This window comes from Gracilinanus agilis, chromosome 2 (assembly GCF_016433145.1).
Source record: "Gracilinanus agilis isolate LMUSP501 chromosome 2, AgileGrace, whole genome shotgun sequence".
NCBI lineage: Eukaryota > Metazoa > Chordata > Mammalia > Didelphimorphia > Didelphidae > Gracilinanus > Gracilinanus agilis.
The window spans coordinates 57,454,394-57,474,024 of NC_058131.1; the positions used below are offsets into that span (position 1 = coordinate 57,454,394).

At 42.2% G+C, this 19,631-nt stretch overlaps 2 protein-coding genes across 4 annotated transcripts in view; one reads left to right on the forward strand and one right to left on the reverse strand.

Moving 5' to 3' along the window:
- The first annotated feature begins 1,090 nt into the window (after window positions 1-1,090).
- On the forward strand, window positions 1,091-7,446 carry GINS2 (GINS complex subunit 2). The gene is made up of 5 exons (XM_044660551.1): window positions 1,091-1,180; window positions 1,621-1,735; window positions 5,721-5,820; window positions 6,837-6,963; window positions 7,321-7,446. The coding sequence occupies exons 1-5, from the start codon at window positions 1,091-1,093 to the stop codon at window positions 7,444-7,446; spliced, it is 558 nt and encodes a 185-aa protein (XP_044516486.1).
- A 6,377-nt stretch (window positions 7,447-13,823) lies between these two features.
- GSE1 (Gse1 coiled-coil protein) overlaps window positions 13,824-19,631 on the reverse strand; it is a 71,558-nt gene continuing 65,750 nt past the window's right edge. For all 3 annotated transcript variants that reach the window (XM_044663196.1, XM_044663198.1, XM_044663197.1), the window contains 3 exons: window positions 17,927-18,208; window positions 15,916-16,019; window positions 13,824-14,938 (listed from right to left, as the gene is read on the reverse strand). In XM_044663196.1, the coding sequence (XP_044519131.1) occupies window positions 14,804-14,938; window positions 15,916-16,019; window positions 17,927-18,208 (521 nt within the window). In that variant the 3' untranslated portion in view covers window positions 13,824-14,803. The remainder of the gene's footprint in view (window positions 14,939-15,915; window positions 16,020-17,926; window positions 18,209-19,631) is intronic.

Here is a 19,631-nt window from a genome sequence, read left to right on the forward strand (position 1 = left end):
CTATCTATCTATCTATCTATCTATCTATCTATCTATCCATCTATCCATTCTTCCATCTATCTATCTATCTATCTATCTATCTATCTATCTATCTATCTATCTATCTATCTATCTATCAATCTATCCATCCATCTGCGTATTCCACTGTCCAACCCATCCATCCATTCATCCATCCATTGGCCCATCCATTGGTCCATCACCATCTATCTGGGATGTACACCCTCACTCCTCTCTTTCTTGATTCACTTATCTTCGCTATTGTTGGCGCTTATATATCAACCTCTGGAAGTCATCTCCGGTCACCTAACAGGGCACCTTGCAATAGTCACTCAATAACCACACACTGAATTCACTTTTATTTATCTTCGTTTACAGAGGAGACTGCGGTTCAGAGCTGGGCTGCTTGCTCCAAATACCCCAATTGCTAGTTGGGGTCCTGGGTCGCTGCAAACTAAGCCCTGGTCTAAGGAAGCGCTGGGTGGGGCCCCAGAGGTCACTACAGCAGGTCGCTCCTTACTCCTCGGGGTATCTGGGCACTTTGCAAATGGGGAGAAAACACATGCTGGACCAAGGGCTTCTGAAAGTCCTTCCCTTTCTTCTGATGCGGGCTTGGTAAGTAATATTAGGGGCCCTTGGAGAGAAGACAGTACGGGGCAGCGAGAAGAGCGCAGGAGTCCAAAGAATCGGAGGCAAGATTCGAACTTGAATCTGCCTGACTCCCTAGTCCCAAATCCCAATCCCCAAGTCCTAAACCCCGCGCCATGGGATGCAGCGCGCTTACCCTCAGCTCTCTTTATTGACTGCAAACCCAGTGGATCCAAGTAGGCGGGGAAGCCTGCTCAGTCGGCTACAAACCCGGAAGCGCCAGAGAAGTGGGAGGGGCGAGCACTTGACCAATCCCTGAGAGTGACGTATTAGTCCCGCCCTCCTCCCCGCCCAGAGGCCTGTGTTGTCTCTCCTGATAGGTTCTCCCAGGTTCCTGTGCGTCAGGGGGCGGGACGGTTGGAGTGGCGGGAAGGCAGAGGCCCACCTCCGCCTTTGAGCTCTGGTTTTAGACTCGCTGACTGTGGCCTCTCACCCACCCGCGCTAATGGATTCAGCTGAGGTGGAGTTCCTGGCCGAAAAGGAGCTGGTCACCATCATTCCCAATTTCAGTCTGGACAAGATCTACCTCATTGGGGTAATCTGGGACCCTGAGAGAGGGCTGCCTCCTTCCCTCCCTCCTTGCCACCACGGGGCTACCCCCTCCTGGGCCTCAGTGCCCTTCGCTGCGGGGGAAGGGTTGTTTTTAAAAATTAAAATAATGCCATACCCCTCCCCTCCCCCAGCCAAATGACCTCCCCTTCCGCCCCGCCCTCAGCCTCAGCCTTCTAACTCAGGCTCCTCCACTCGAATCTCTTTCCCCTATGCCTTCCGAAATCCTCCTTTGACCCCCAATACTCTCTCTTCCCAGTAGCGGTATTCAGACCCTCTCTCCAGAAGTGCCAGCTTCGACTTGATAAATAGCACAGTTACTAAGGAATCCGAGCAGTTCATTTGGCTGAGGTTCCCCTTTGGGTTTAGGCCCCTTTGGGTTTAGGCCTCTAGTTTTCTCACGGTACCTTGTTTTCCCTCTGGCAGGGGGATCTGGGACCCTTTAATCCTGGCTTACCTGTGGAAGTCCCTCTTTGGCTGGCAATCAACCTAAAACAGAGACAGAAGTGTCGAGTGATCCCTCCCGAATGGATGGATGTTGGTAAGGAAGATGGTGAAGCATGACTGAAGTCTATTTGGAAGCCAAGGGTGGATTTAGGGAGACTTGATTGGATTATATCTTGAGGGTCTTTGCCCTTGTTTGGGAAGCTGCTTATCTCTTTATTTACTTTTTTTTTTTACTTTTGCTTTTTAAATTTACTTTTTACTATCTTCTGAGCAATTGAAATTAATGCTTAGGTAACCCTTACTTGCTTGACAAGCCTTGCGTTCTTTTCTTTTCTTTTTTTTTTTTTTTAAACCCTTACCTTCTGTTTTAGAATCAATACTGTGTATTGGTTCCAAGACAGAAGAGTGGTATGGTCTAGGCAACTGGGGTTAAGTGACTTGCCCAGGGTCACACATCTAGGAAGTATCTGAGACCAAATTTCGACCTAGGCCTCTTAACTCTAGGCCTGGCTCTCAACCCACAGAGTCACCAAGCTGCCCCCTAAACCTTGCATTTTTGTTTAACTTTTGTATCTTTGAGGAAGTGACAGTCTCTTATTTATTTTTTATAGTATACATGGAGGCTCAAGAGATGAGGGGACTTGTCTGAGGGCCCCGAGCACAAAAAGTGACAAAAAGTGATAAGATAAAATTGGGTCTAATGACTTCACCTAGAGCCTTGTTATATACTATGTTGCCTTCCATCAAACTGCCTTTAGGAATAGAGCTAGCTTTCCTGACAGGCATACATGTAAATCATGCATGAGAAATGAATGTATAAATCTTCACTCACCTTTAGCCATTTGGTCTATGGTTGGCTCCCCTCCCATGTGAAGTTTTATTTTTATTTTTTTAAAGGTTCTTAAATTTTTTTTTTTTTTTAGAAAAATTTCCCATGGTTGTATGATTCAAGTTCTTACTCTCCCCCCCCCCACACACACACACACACATAGTGGATGTGCATTTCCACTGGAGGTTTGGTTCTTTTATAGAAATGGAACTAAGATAAGATGGTTCTGCTTCGGTTGTGACTAATCAGTGAACCTGGTAAGATTATTCTAGCAGACAGGTTCATCTAGGCTGAAGATAACTATTGGGCCTCAAACCCTTCCGTGATTTAGGGGAGTGTCTACCTTGAGCATATGAAGACATCTCCCAATAGAATGGACAGATGTGGACAATTTGTTCCAAAGGCCACGAAGGTGACTGAAACAGGTTCTATGGAGCACTTGATCAAACATGGAAGATGCCAAGGTCATCCACTCCATCCCAGGCCATTGCCAGTCCTCCTGACTTTTGGCTTGCTGCTGCATTTGGATTACTCTGGAAGAGAGAGTGAGGCTAATGATTTTGTGCAACTCTGCCTCACTTAAATCCACAAGTCAAGACATCATCCTGTGATGTCAATGGTCCTCTTTGAAAGCCTTGGACAGGACAACAGATGCTATAGTGGATAAAGTGCCAGGCCTGGAGTAAGGAAGACCTGGGTTTAACTCTGACTTCAGTCGCTGATCAGCTAGGGGATCCTGGGCTGCCTAAGTTTCCTCAATTATAACATGGGAATAATAGTAGGACCTACCTCAGAGGGTTGTTGCAAGGATCAAATGCTATTTGTGAAGTGATTAACACAGTGCCTGGCACTTAGTTGTCATTCTTTTTGAAGAGGGCCAGTGGCATCATGGGGTGATATCTTGACGTGTGTGAATTAGATTTAAATGAGGCAGAGTTGCACAAAGTTGTAAGTGTCTGAAGAAGATTAATGATGAATTGCATTATTGATTAGTAATATTTCTATGGGAAATCATTTTCCCTGAGTCCCTTTGACCCTTCTGTGGTCAGATTGAGAATAGGCCACTTTCTAATCTATTCCCAGGCCTCGAGGCATCTAACCCATTTTTGTCTTTTGTTTTCCTTCTTTGGAAAAGACTCATTTCCTCTGTGATGAAGTAAGGAGGGAGGAGTTGAGGTCTCTAAATCCACCTTCATTTTTTAAAGTATTTAAAATTTAAAAAAATGGGGCCTTGCAGGAGAGGTCCAAAGGATGAACTGTCAGTCCATTCAGAAAGAGAACACTGCTTCCTATGAAAGCAAAAGTCAGGCTGGACTGAGGGTCTTTCCACTGACTAAAGAGCCATTCTTTGTTAATGGGCTTACATGCTTCCATAAATAAACAATGTTATATTCTCAGGGAAAAGGTCTCATATTCTTTATTGGTTAAAATCCAGGTGCTGCACTCTCTTCTATGGTCATTGAAGATCAATGTCAAAAAAAAGTCAGGACACATGGTGATGGCCTGGGATGCTTTCGATGACCTTGGCTTCTTCCTTGTCTGACCAAGCTCTAGGCATTCCATAATATCTGCTTCAGCTGCCTTCATGGTCATTGGAACAAACTGTTCTCTCCTGTTCATTCTACTGGGGGGAAGCCAAGTTGGGGGAAAGGTGGACACCAAAGATATATGAGCAGCCCTGAAAAGGGTAGGCAATCCCTCATACCAGAGGTGCTAGTCCTCCCTGAACAACGCATACCCCTGGCACTTAGTACATGCTATATGAATGCTTCTTCTCTTCCCTTCCTGCATTCCTAGAGAGGTGTGTAGTTCTGGCAATCCCAAACCAGTTAGGGGGATGCCAGACTTTGCTTCTTAGAAGTGGCATGTTTCTTCCCCATTTTTTTTTGTTTTTGTTTTTTAAGCCTTACTTTCTGTCTTAGTAATGACTCTTTAAGATAAAAGGGCAAGGGCTAGGCAATTGGGGTTAAGTGACTTGCCCAAGTACATAAGGATAGATTTGAACTTTGGTCTTCCTGACTGTAGCCCTGATGCTCTATCCACTGTACCACTTAGCTGGCCCCCCTTTCCCCATGTTTTGAGGGACCTTTTTTAAAAAAGCATCTAAAGGGTTTCCCAAATTGTTGAGGCATTGTCCCTGAGCCATATGGTGTGGCATTGATTTGGGAGTTAATTTCCCTTCTGAATCCAGCTCTGATACTTACTAGCTGTGTGAGCTGAGGCAAGCCCCCAAACTTTAGTTTCTTCATCTAAACTGGAGGGGGGGAGTACAGCTAGTTGGCTCAATGGATTGAGAGCCAGACCCAGAGATAGGAGGTCCTGGGTTCAAACGTGGCTTCAGACACTTCCTAGCTGTGTGACCCTGGGCAAGTCACTTGACCCTCATTGCCTAGCCCTTACCACTCTTCTGCCTTGGAATCAATACACAGTATTGATTCCAAGACAGAAGGTGAGGGTTGAAATAAATAAACTGAGGGGGTTGGATTAGATGACCTCTAAGGTCACTTTGGCTCCATATCCTGTGATACCAAGGCCCTCCTTGAGAACTGAGTGAGAATTGAATTCATTCATGGTCTCTGCCAACAAAGGAGGCTTTTTGGAGTTTGAAGCTGAGATTCCTTTCACTTCCTTGTGTCTGTAATGACTAAGGGTGAAGATTTCTCTTAGAGCCAAGGATTCAGTAGCTTGAACAATCAGGTGTAGAGCTAGTTAGGGATTTTTAAATATCCATTTTTAAAGTCCACCTTTGCTTAGGGTATATTAAGTCTTGTTTCACTAGAACAGAAACATAATTTCACTGTATGTGATTATTCTGTGTAGAGGCGGCTTTGGCAGAGATTTGACCTGGTTGATATAATAGTATAAAGTGTGATCAGAGGATGTGTGCCAAGTCTCATTGACTTGTTGAAGGAGAAGATAGGCATATGTAAATATTTTTACTGAGGAAAAAGTTCTTATTGCTATTTTTTTCCCCATCCCACAGAAGTGACTACCAGCTCTCTAGTCTGTCTGATGTCTCTTTATTTTGAAATTTCCATTGTTTTCTGCTTTTCCTCCAATAGTAAGCCTCTTTAATTTGGCACTATCTGGGTAATTTGTCCTGTAGGAGTCTGCTAGTATTTTTTTTAAATCAGTCTATTTAAGGAGAATGTTTTCGAATATTATTCTAGCTGAGGAAATAGTTTCAAATTTATGGTTTTTTAAAAAATGAATATTGCAAATATAAAATATTTTACACTATATATTTCAGAAAAATTGGAGGAAATACGAGATCAAGAGAGAAAGGAAGAAACATTTACCCCAATGCCTAGCCCTTACTATATGGAACTTACCAAACTGTTATTAAATCAGTAAGTATCATCCCAGCTCTGAGGAGTTGGTAGTTACTCAGTGAGAATTTGGAAACAGGAATATAGCTCTGGTTGGGCAAAATCTATAGTGCATGGATAATTCACTAGTTACAAGATTTAATGAGTTGATTGTCTTTATGATTTCATTCCATTAAACTAATTTTCCATTTACTAATTTCTAATAGTATTCTAATTACTACTAGTAATCCATTTAGTAATTTCAGAGTAGAGGAGGTGCGGTGGGGAGAAAAGAGAGATAAAAGACAGTCATTACCCCCCTGGACCCAGGCTCTGGAACTGTTTTCTTGGGCATGAATTAAACAAACTACATAATGTTCCTCTCATGCTGAAATTGCAAAAGCTGAGCCCGACAACTAGAAAAGCTCTATTTTTAAATCTGGTGGATTTGAATATGAGCTGTTGTCCTGGGAAGTTGCTTTAACAAAAAAGGAATTTCACTGACTACTTGTCACAAAGTTTCTTAGGTCTTTACATTTTTTAAAACCTTTACCTATTGTCTTATAGTTGATACTAAGAATCAGTTCCAAGGCAGAAGAGTATTAAGATCTGGGCAAAGGGGTTACATGACTTGCCCAGGGTCACACAGTTAGGAGGTATCTAAGGTCAGATTTGAACCTAGGACCTCCCATATATCTCTAGACCTAGCTATCAGTCCACTGAGGCACCTACTGCCCCCCCCCATACATATTTTATAATTTTTAAAAAATAAATGCATTTTTTTAAACCTTACCAGCTCTTAAGATAGAAGGGCAAAGGGCAGTTGGGTAGCTCAGTGCATTGAGAGCCAGGCCTAGAGACTGGAGGTCCTAGGTTCAAACCGGCCTCAGACCCTTCCCAGCTATGTGACCCTGGGCAAGTCACTTGACCCCCATTGCCCACCCTTACCACTCTTCCACCTAGGAGCCAATACACAGAAGTTAAGGGTTTAAAAAAAAAAAACCTTAGTGGTATTCCTTAGGACTTTGTGCCTGTTCTAATGTTTTTTTCTCCTGCAGTGCTGCGGACAACATTCCAAAAGCAGATGAGATCCGGACCCTGATTAAGGATACGTGGGATACTCGAATAGCTAAACTCCGGGTGTCTGCTGACAGTTTTGTCAAACAGCAAGAAGCACATGCCAAGGTACCTCTGGGTAACAAGACACTTATGCAGTTACTCTCTTCCTAGATTACATCAGCTCTTTGGGAGGAAAAAGGGATGAGATCTTTCTGTCTTCGATTCCATATTAAATAAGGATATCCTTTAATCGGGTCACTTTTCAGAGTCACTAATATCTGAGTAAAACGAAATCTCAAGGTGTTTCCTTGAATACCTTCATTCTGTTGAATTCGAAGAAGTTTTAGGTGATGTGGCAGGGCATTCAAGAATGACTTTTTGCCAATAATGTGCCTTTTGTACCTTTGGCCCAGTTTCCCCAATAATAGGCTCCTTACTTGTGAATGTGTAGCCCAGAGCTCTGTCTTTTTTCTTGCCTTTTAGCTGGACAACCTGACCTTGATGGAGATCAACACGACCGGAGCATTCCTTACCCAGGCCCTGAATCACATGTACAAACTCCGCACCAACCTCCATCCTGGAGAGAGCGCTCCGTCTCAGGACTTTTAGAGGAAGATGTTGTGATAGGAGAGGACTCCACCCCCCCTTAAGTTCTGTAAGACTGGGGTGGGGGGAGGCTAGCAGCGACCTGGCCCACTGTAGGAATGAACTTCCTCTATTTGGGAATTTATTGACGTTCTCAGAATGTCAAAAGCACCTGGAGATGACATGGGGCAGTGAGTCAGTCACCTTTTCTCTTCCAGTAAGAGAAACAACAGTTATGAGACTGACTTATTCATCAGGCCACCCTCACTTGCAGAAGATGTCCTGTGGCCCTGAATCTATCTCAGACCCTAGAGCAAAACAATTTCTTCTCTTGGCAGATTGCTCTCCAGCCCCCATCCCTTGCTAAGATGAATGGTGCTAAAGCACTTAGAGGCTATCCAGGTCAAGTTTTCTGTATTTGCCCCTTACTTAAAAAAAAAAAATCAGTAGTTCCTTTGTTTGATAATGTAGATAATACCAATCATTGGCCATGGACTCAGGGGGTGGATAATCCCCATTTATTCCTTTTACCTTCCCCTCCACTGGGTATGGCATGAACTGCAGTTTAAAATTAATAGGGATTGGGCAGCTAGGTAGGTGCTCAGTGACTAGAGTTAGGCCTGGAGAGGGGAGGTCCTGGGTTCAAATGTGGCCTCTGACACTTCCTAGCTGGGTGACTGTCACATAAGTCACTTAACCCCCATTGCTTAGCTCTTGCTGCTTTTCCGTCTTAAAACTGATACTTAGTATTGATTTCAAGAAAGGAAGGGATTCTCCTTATTCTGATTTCATTCTGTTGGTGTGAGGTACTGAGTCAGGAAAGAAAGGGTTTCAAAGGAAAAGCCTGGTAGGGATTGATGTTTTTCCTTTGACTGTATATTTTCACAAGATACTGGTGGCACAGTTATTGACTTTGTTTCATTTTTCTGCCGACCTAACATCTTCCCAACCAGGTTGTGAAGTTAGAAAATGTGGCAGATTGGGACAGTCTTACTGGGTTGTTAGGGATGTTAAAGTGTTTGGCTTCAGCTCTTTCTAGTGAAACAGAGGCTGAATCAACTTCAGAAGGGGCGAAATGGTCTGGAGGGTTTGCCCAGGATTACTGCTAATAGTAAATGGTCACCTAGTTTGTGTCAAAGTGGTTGAAAGGGCTGGGCTGACCGTTTCATTGTTGAGTCATTTTAAAGGCTAAGTTGAATTACACACCAAACAACATGTAGCCAGTTGTTTGCCAATAAACTGATAAACTATTCCGTCTGTTTGGATTTGAATGTAGTTTTCCCTTTGCTTCTGTTGAGTCTAAAATGAACATCTTGTCATCAAGTGAAAAAAACCAAATCTGTAATAAGCACGGAAGAGGCCTTGAGCTTTGTAAATCTGTCCCCACCTCCCAAAGAGAATGGCTTTCTTTTGCAGGCGGCCAAGGCTCAGGTACTGTGGGTGGTGCCATGACTCATGACATTGAGTAGCCATATAACTAACCTGTGCAAATCGCCAGACTAATCACAGCCTGAATCCTTGGTCAGATGGAGATAATAATAGTGCCCACCTCGTAGGGCAGTTGTGAGGATCAAATGAGAGATTTTTAAAGCCCTTTGCAAACCTCTAAGTGCTAGATGCCAGCTATTATGGTTATTTAAAGAATGTGTGAGTTTCAAATAATAGTGGTACAAATGTGTATCCCAAAACTACCTGTCAGAATCACTAGTGTTAAAAAGCCTATGTGGAAATGCCTGGAGACAGACCCTAACTTGTAGCTCTGAATCTCAGGAAATGGATTGGAATAGGAAGCACTAAAATAAATTCCTCAACGCTATCTTCCTGGGGCCTGGGCCCAGTACAGGGACCACTTGGTGATTGACTGGGACATTCCTATTTCTCCAAATGTCTTGTGTTAGAAAAAACAACCTGAGGCATGTGACCACGTGGGTAGGGGCAAAAGCCACAGCCTGGGGTCCCTCCAACCCGCAGGACTGACTGCAGACTCCCAAGTCATCTTGTCATGCATCAAAAGGAATCCATGAAGAAGCTTCGTCTCCACTCGCTTACCTGCACTGCCTGGCGAACGTTAGTTTCAGAAGCAATTTGTGCTCAGAAGAAAAATTGCTATTGCTGTTCCCACCAGCTAGAAAAAAAAAATAGCCAAGAAACTGCCCAAGCCTGTGGTCAGAGAGAGCATGATTTTATAAGTTCCTGGGGTCAGGCTGCCAATTCCTAAACAACCCCCCCATGCCAAGGAAATGGTCATGTGTGTTTATTTGAATAAGCAGTGATAGCTGTTATATATGAATGATCTGTAATTTAGCAGCTTTAAACACTGACTTTAGATGGGAGTATGGGCTTCTGAAAGGATGGTTCACTGCCACCCAGTGGCAAGTGTATCCCACATGTACCCTCTACTGGGCAAACTGATTGACTCCAAAAATGAGAATATATTTATATTTAATTTTCATTTATATACAAATATATAATTTATATGTATTATAATGTATCAATATATGTAAGAATTCAAGGCCAAATCTCATTTGTAGGCACTACATGAATTCTACTTCAGTTCTCCTTTTCTCACTTTGCCCTACAAGTCTGGTTTCATCTCTGATTTTCATTGTTTGACCTCGGGCTGATATCTATCGACATTTGCAGTACATCATATAGGACATGCCAGTGTAACCCTCGGCAACATCTTTCTGTGATTTAACTTCATTGCGGTGGTGGCCATTTACCTTTGTGAAAAAGATCTGTGGACATTTAAATATCTTCTGGAATAGGTCATGAGCCAGTGGAGTTCTCCCATTCCCTTTTATGATAGCATCCCACATCATACAGCTTTTGAGGGGAGGAGGGGAATGGAGGGAACACACCAGAACGGGCAGATGGAAATCCCCGTTTTCTTTTTTGGCCAATCTCTAAACCAAGGCCGGGTCCTGGTGGGACTCTTCTCGATCTGGGAAGGCCAGGCTGGTCCTTCGCAACTCTAATCAGAAAATAATCCTCAACGCTGATTTAGGAAGATTTTATTTTTTTGGATGTTGTCAGAAATTACAGCAATATATTCATAAATACCTAATTACTACATTCAACAAATAATATATTACAATACAATTAATTCAAACAAGTACACTTAGAACAGGTTTAATTTCACAGCATCTAAACTGCCCCCCTGTTGACTGAGGCGCCCTTCCTCCTCCCTCCCATGTACTGATTTACTGCTCTAGGAATTATGCACAGGGTACATACAAATCACAACCGATCAGCATGGGCTTTGGGTCAAGGCAGAATTTCTGAAGAATTCTTAGAGGGTCAAAAAGTTGGGGATAGGCTACCAAAGGATTAAGAAAAAAGGAATCGACAGCATTTGTTACTTTAAAGAGTATAGGAAGTGCTGCAAGTGGCTAATATACAGTTAAGAGTACTGGAATTGGCGCATGATGACCATCTCCATCTAGTGGCAGCTCCTTGAAATCTCTTCCTGCAACTTAGAGATAACTCGGAGTGGATGCATTTTTTAAACAAGATTTTTTTTTTTTTTTTTTTTTTTGTAATGGGTTCTCTTTGAAATTCAGCTGTTCTAATATGGCAGTTGCAGGGCAGCGACTGAATATATAGTGTTCTTTTTTAAAAATGCCATTCACAAATGAATCTGAATCACGTCTCCATGTGTTAATGAAATGAATTTTCCTTAAAAGGGCAATGAATGGCAACTTAACTGATTTCTGCGATTGAAGCCCTTGATTCAAGACTATTCAAAATTAATCTCACCTCTCCCAACATACAAAAGTGACTGAATAGGACATCTCAGTTACTCTCATCTTTTCTGAGACAACTGATAGACACCAGCTTGTTCCTACTGAAACCAAACTACCATAATAAAGTGTCTTACACATCAATAACGGTGCCAGCTATGTGTTGCTTCCAGAATGTCTGTTTGCAATAGGAAAATCACATCAATCGGGTTGTGAGTCCAAGGAATGAAGAAGCCTCAGGAGCATTTTGCTTTGTTTCAATTTGGAGGTGAAGTGCAAATATCTGTCTAGCTGCTGAACCTTATGATTCGGTTGTTTTCATCACTGCACCCTTAAGGAGTCTGGGTTGCAGTTTTATTTCTGCAAAAATGACATGGTGCCATTTCTAGATGCTAAAGACCAAAGTCGATATAAATTGCAAAACTAAGGGAGCATCATTAAATCTGGAGCAAATCATGATAAATATTTGTGGAACTTTTACTATTTTGTATTCTAAAAAAATTTCCCTCCCCTGCTTTTAACCAATCCCAATGTGAAATTAAAAAGTTTCCCATATTTCACATTTGTCAGATTTTCTCAGAGCCAAATTAAAAAAAAAAAAAAAAGACCAAGGACTGCCATATTCTCACATTTTTTTAGACTAGAACTATACGGAAATAATTGTAAATTCTTTCAGTGTCAGTGCCACTGGAACCATGATAACGGGGGAAACACCTCAGGGTCTTACACATCTCAATAATGTGTTTTTATTTCAGCAGCTCCTCTTCCTAATGGTCATTTCTCTTCTAGAAGTTTTTTATTCTATTTTTGAGGAAGAATATTCAGAGATTCCCATATGGAAATGGGCACTGAAAAGTCAGTGGTCAAGCCAAGACTCAAATGCCAATTGGAAACAAGCATAGTCAAAGTTGTTTTAAGATGAGTGTGGTCTTAACCCCACTGGCATCTATCACTCAACAGGCACCTTTAGAACCAATTATCTCTTGCTGCTGCTATACCACTGGGCTAGAGTCCATTACAAGGCAAGAGCTGACAAGACACCACTCAAAGCCTGGCATGGGCGGCCAAAAAGACCAATTAAGTGTGTTCTAGGCTAGCCTGATGCCTCGTTGATACTGTGCTGTTCTTTCCCTCTTCTATGCCACGAGGTCTCCTAGCTGGTAAACCTTCCTTTGCCCAGTTTCCTTCAGCCAAGGTTATTCCTAACTTAGAAGTTACCCATCGAAAGAAGAAAAAAGGCAAGTTTTTCCATGGACTGTGGGAAGGGCTCTGGAGCAGAGCCAGCAGCAGAAAATGTCCCTCCTTTAGCAATTCCAGACTAGCTCAAGCAAGCAGATTTTGTTATGGGAAGTACATTGATGCTCTTGCCCTCATCTTTGGCAAATTAGCTCCTTCACCCCCCCTCCCTCCCCCAAGTTCCACCTACAGAGTACATGGAGAATTTCACAATGCCTTTTTTTTAGGGGAGGAGGTATACAAGCACAGCCTTTCATCTCTCTTCAAGTAATATCTCTGGAAAGGAAGGCGCTTGTTGACGGCTGATAATACTGGTGGCCCTTTTTGTCTGAGTTTGCTAATAACTGGAAGATTCCTGGCAAACACACAAAACAAACTGTGTAGGAACAGATAAAGCCATGTTAATGCCATCTGCTAGAAAGCTGTATCTCTACTGAGAGAAGATCGGGACGCCCTTTACCAATGGAGAAGCAGCTTTCCAAGAAACTCAACTGCTCGCTAGCTAACTGGGAAAGTCCAACTGCCACAAATCCACATTATTCTCTCCTCTGGGAACAGGGCCCTTCTTTCAGACACAATCTCCCCATCCACAGATGAAACTGCCCAAACGATGCAGAGATAGATCAAAGCTAAGACAAGATGGAAGAACCGCCCTCCCCTCCTGTTTTGAAGTCATAATTCTCCCAGTTTCTAGCCCCTCCTGTGCTTGCCATAGCCATGATAAAAAAGGAAGGAGTTCAGCTCAGACATTGTGTTACTTCTGTGTTTAGACTCTTAAAAGCTTTTAAAACTTTGCATCTAAGTGAAGCCGCTAAAGTTTTCTACCTTGCACCTGCTCAGATTGCTGTAAGACATCATAGATTTAGATCACAGAACATTTACTTCCTGATAAGGTCTCTGAAAAGAAAACACAAACACACATACACACACACACGGGTCCGTGTGTGCACGGAACACACACACGCACAGAGAAGTAATTTTTATCTTGTTCCCAACACAGACCATCCCCTCCTCACTCAATAGCAGCTGGTCATATTTGCAATTTACTTTCCAAGTGCTGGAATAATAAAACAACAACAGAAAGAACAGAGGAAGGGAAGGAGGGAGGTTAGAAGTGATGCATGGCTTTCAAAAGAATTCTCTGGTACAACAGAAGTCGAAAATGAATTGACAGCATATGCGCCAGTGGAAAGCTTTTACTTTGCCTCTTAAAAAATTCTTTAAAATGCTTCAATAGTTTAATGTTCTGACCAGCAGCGGTACAAACACTAAAAGCAAGATTATTATTTTTTTTTTTTTTGCTAAAACAAAACCAAAAACAGAACCAAAAAAGGAAAGAAAAAGAAAAAAAAATGAAACCAAAAAACCCCCAAAACAGGAAACCAACCCCACCCTCCCCAACCACATATTAAAAATGGCAGGCTTTTTATAACAATAATTAAAGTAATAAAAACATACAAAACTTTGTGTTTTTTTTTTTTAATATATATACACAGTACAAGGCCGAAGCACCTTTTTGACTTTTTTTTTTCTCTCAAAATTTGTGTTTGTATGAAAACATAACCCACTACAGTAACACAATGTTGTGGGCCTGTGTGTGTGTCTGGGTGTGTGTCTGTGTGTATGTGTATAGTTCTGTACAATTTCCCCCCCCTATCCCCCACTTCCCGCCCCATAATAAAAAGGTACCTTCCATTTGTTTATTCATTTTATTTTTAGATAAGTGCATTTCCAGTGGGAAAGCCTTAGGGAAAGTCTCAAGTACTGTGGCTTGGTTTGCTCCCAGGACATGATGCTCTGAAGATAATTACTCGAGTAATTGAAATGAACAATCCTGTCACTTACAATGCACCCCATATCTCCTCTCCAATCGAAGAAAGCCATACACTCGTGGGGTAGATCAAGGCTAACCCCATCCTCACCAGGCAGAAATTCAGTTCTTTAGTACTAATATGGCAACAAAAGGAATACAGAATTGGTGTGATCCAACCAAGTGCAGATGGGCACTCCTGGGACACTGATTGGGTTTTAGTGTTGGTAATGGAGCCTTCATCTTTATCTTATATATATTTATATATATATGCATATATATATATATAAAAGCCAAAACAATAAAGGGGGGAGGGGGGAGAACAAAACCAACTTGAAAACAAAAGCTATGGGCTTCCTAAATGGTTGCTTGCAGAATTACAAAGGTGATTTGATTGCATTGAAGTCAAGATAAGTTTTTTTTCCTGGATCCCAGAATCCTTTGCTTCATGCATGGCACATTCTCAATTTCTTTTTCTTTTTTTCTTTTTTTTTTTTAAGCTTCAAACCTCCCAGTGAAAAATATTAAATATTCAAGGTAATAAAATAGATAATATTTCTATACTATATGTTCGGCCTAGTGCAAGGGAACGTCACCTGGGATATCCCTTGAAGTAACCCCTAGACCACTGCATTGCAGGCAACACAAGGCACTTTCGTAAGTGATCCAGTTCTGCCTGAAGTCGCTCCCTTTCTGAAACAATCTTCTGTTTCTGGCTCCTTAATTCCTGTTGAAGACAAGAAAAGAGATTTGCTGTCAAGACAAGTTCTTCAATATTGTAAGGGGAAACTCTGCAATTCTCTCAACAATGCCAAAGCCGAACCAGCCTTCAAAGCAGAAGCTAACGAAGTCAGGTAACAAGAGCTCTATCCTTGTCCAATAGAAACATTTAGAATAACACCAAACCGTCACTATATTAGTCATTACCACCACCTTCAGTCAAAACGCCCACCATTCCCTTTCTGGGCCCTTTCTATCACCCAGACAACTCACTGTATATCTTACTTGTCCTAAAGTTGTTAAGTAAATGTTTGTACAAAACACGAAAGAATGAAAACCATTTTAGTGCAGCAAACACCTTTGATGTCATTATCCAGGGTTTAATGAATAAGAATTTATGATTTCCTTCTCCAAAAGAGACAAGTAAGTGTCTTAAGGGCAAGGGTCATTCCTAACTTTCATTTCCTTTCTTTTATCCACTGGGGCAGCTAAGCAGCATCTCAAACATAATCTAAGGTGGGCAAAATGGGCTATCATGTATGTTACTTCCCCCCAATATTCCATTTCATTTTATTTTTTCCTGGGTATGGTTCTATTTGGTGTGTGTACTAATTTCCTAGTTCTGCTTACTTCTCTCAGCATCAGTCCATCTAAGGTTTTTCATATTTCTTTTGAATTTGTCATTTATTAAGGTGCAGTGATATTCCATTACATTCACATACCACAATACATTCCTTTTCCCTATACTATTACACAATACTATTCCCTATTGAATGGGCTGCCACACAAAGTGGTAGAAGGACTATTTTCCTACATAGGGGATAATTTTTTTCTTTGACTTCACGGAGGTCTCATGTCTAGCAATGCAATCGATGGGTCACAGGGCAGGCAGCAGCTATTCTAGGCCTCTTCGGGGTAATGGAGACCATAAAGAGTGGGAGTTAGGAAAATCCTTGTGTCCAATGGACCTGGGCATTTACTCACCGCCATACTGTGGGAGAGCTGCTCTGCTGTCAGACTGAGGCTATAATGCTGGGCTTCCAGCCGTCTGCACTGGGTCTGCAACACATGCCGTTCCAGGTTTTGTTCTACAATCGAGAGAAAAGACTATCACCAATGCCATCGTGGGACCAAAAGCAACAAATTCTGAAACACGTAATATTTTCAGGTTCTTCTCAGCTAAACACCAGCCTTGCTGCTCAACTACCAGGGAGGAGAAAGCAAGGTGCCCAGTTCTGATTAGAAAGAGGAATTGTCAGGAAGGATGTTTCTCAAGTAGAGCCTTCTCAGAGATGATGGCCGTGAAGCAGTACGTAGCCAAGCTCTGGATGCCCAGAAGACATGGGTCTTGAGGGAATTGTCCGAACAGTGTGGAGCTCAGGGGAAGGCCAAATACCTCTTCAAGAGTCCCACCAAGTGCTCTCTGTTTTAAGGATCAACCTCCTTAGAGAGGATAATAAAACATTATGGGTTCTGAATCATTCCTAAGTTTTTGTCAAGGTGTACTTAGGAGTCTTGTTTTTTAAGCATTTATTTTGTGTAGAGGAAATAAATAGCTGTCCTATACCTAAAGAAGAAGAAGAAGAAAAAAAAAGGAACTATGTATTCTGGTCTGGTTGGTCTGAGGATATCTGTCAGCCATAATTATGCCCTTAAAAAAATGTAATTTTCAGCCATGCCAGGCTCTATGGGCCTGATCCAGATGACAAGTTGTAGTCATGTGAGGAAAAGTTTGGGTATCAGAAGCTCTAATCTGAGGTCTGCCATTAGCTGAATGTGTGAACTTGGGCATTTAACTTCATCTTTCTTGCTCTGTTTCCTTCCTTGTAAAATGAGAGGATAAGCAGGGTTCAGACATATTGTGTGGGAGCTTTCTGACTTTTCACTTATCACTCAATAAGCCAACCTGGACTTTACACACTTTCCTTGGACTTGGGAGTCTGCGATGCCAGGTGTATTTTGGTGGCTAATATTGCATGATGGACTTGGCAGGAGGAGAGGTGCCAAAGATTTTCTGGCTAGAAGGGATGTTCAAGATCATCTCAGTGTACCTAGTGGCCATCAGTACACTCAAGGAGGACGCCAGCCCCGAAAGGATATGCCTTTAGCCCCGTTAGGTATGAGGCAAAGATGGCCTTTGAGCGGACAGGATTACTGGGGCTGAAGTCAAACTAAGGCCACGTTACGTATGATTAGGGCTATATTTACTGCTCTCTCTGCAAGTCGTTTGGCACTGTGTAGTCCAGCTGGTGGCAGGTTCTGCCTTTATTCAGGGCTCCTCCATTACTCCCACTCTTGTAAAGGGCTTGCCATGAACTAACTGTGAATAAACCCCAGAATAACTTTTGGAGGGGGTTCAGACAGGAAAGCACCTAGAAATTAAAGATGGTGGCAGCGTAGAACACCTTTGGTGTTTGGATCCAGTTTTGTCATTAGAAATCCACTGAGAATAAATGTGGTGCAGTGAGAGGAACCTTGAACATGGAGACAAAAGAGATGGGTTCAATCTTGTCTGAAGCCACTATTCTCCACGTGACACTTGGGAACCTTATATATTCTCTCTGGGCCTTGGCTTCTTAACTGATAAAATGCTTTCTACCTAAACTCCTGGGTCATTGCAATCAAATAGGATGCCATACACACACACACACACACACACACACACACACACACACACACGTGAGAATATACACATTTGTATAATTTGCACTGTACATGCATGTATATGTATATATAACTATTATCACCAAGTATTATTTTTATCATAAACATATAATTATATATTTTCACATTATATATTTATTTATAGGTTACACATTCCCATATAATATAAAATGTATTTATGAAAAATATACAAATATATCATAAACATATAAATTATATTTGTAATTACTAAATATGATTACCACCAATATTCTCATTTATTAGTGGCTGCTCAAATATACAGTGAATCCTTAAATGATTGGCTAGATTTTAAATTACCCTATTTACTAACCTTCTATATGTTCCTGGTAAGCTTCAAAAATGGCCTCAATCCCTTGCCACTTGGGTCTGGGGGCTTCTTCCTCCTCTTCTTCTTCATCTTCATCTTTGTCTTCCTCCTCCGAGTCTCTGTCCAGCTCCTGGGTGATGGGGCCCTTCCTCACAGATGGGGTCTCCTGCTGCCCATTGTGTTGAGGCATAGACACCCGGCTGGAGGACTGTAACTCAGGAATGTTATAGTGGATGGAGGTGTCAACTTTATGGTTCTGTTCGGCAGAGAGCAAGGTTGTACTTCCTGGAACAAAGAGACAAGCCACACTTCTGAGCACCTGCTGATGCCAATGGCTCTCTGCTCAGCATTTGGTGCACTAATGAGGTTGGGGTTTATTGCAAAGAAGGACCAATTAGCTTTGCTGGGTCATACGGCAAAAGACATGACATCTCAAACACACAGCTATGGTCTCCTCTGCTACTACATACACTATTTGGCATGAGGAGTTGGGGTTAACCAGGCACAAATGCATCCCAGTTACCAAAGGGGGACACCTTTCTGCCAATGGGTCTAGAGCAGTGGTTCCCAAACTTTTTTGGCCTACCGCCCCCTTTCCAGAAAAAATATTACTTAGCCCCCTGGAAACTAATTTTTAAAAATTTTAATAGCAATTAATAGGAAAGATAAATGCACCTGTGGCCATCACTGCCCTTCCCCCCGCCCCCTGATCGCTGCAGCACCCACCAGGGGGCAGTGGCGCCCACTTTGGGAATCACTGGTCTAGGATATTGACTTTCACCTGTGAAAAGGCAGCATTGTAGAGTGGGAAGCACTCTAGCTTGGAGATCCCTCTGAATTCTGAGTTCAAATCTGGGGGACTACTCATCTCTAAAGCACTTCTAAGCTAACACATTTGTAAGCTGGGGATGATATCTATTGCAATATCTACTATACCTTCTCTTCTCCAATGTTGAGGGACTTCAATAAAATAACACATGTAAAAAACAACCTTAGAGGGTTCAAGGAGTTGCTAGTTGTGGTTACAGATATGGGACTTTGTTGGCAGTATCTGACTTGGTGGGAAATTGGGGGCATGTTGGATATGTCTGTTTGTCTTCTCCTACATCCAAAAGCAAGAATAAAGTTTGAGGTTTAACGGGAATGGTGGACAAAGAGCATGTTTTCATCTTTGCTAACACTGAGGTCCTAAATTTGGGAGGTTGGGTATCTTATATAGAAAGATGTCCCTGCCACAGGTTCACATTTGGGAGGTAGGAGAGCCCCAGCCGGCTCCTAAATTCTACTCATCTTCCCACTGAATGACTCTTGGGAAAGAAGGTCAGAAACCCATAGGCTTTCCATCAACCAAGTAGACTTGCACAGTCCTGAAAAATACATCCCAGACTATTATGGGGAAAAGGGAAATACAGAATCCTTTAGAAAGCACTACTAAAGTCCTAACCAAAGAAGCCAGAATTTCAGAAACAATTTGGTGCTGAGAGAGGAAACCAATGGAGAAAAAACATGTTCAGTGTATCCCAGAGTAACGTGAGAAAGACTACCTATGGTTTAAAGGTTTCAAAGCAGTTCAGAAAAACTCCTGGGTCTATTCCATTGATCAGATAGATGGAGACAGGGATAGTGGGGGACCTTTCCCTTTCCTTTTCAATTAACCTTTTAAAGGAGAGCCATTTGGGGGATATTATTCTTAATGTAAATTTTTGCA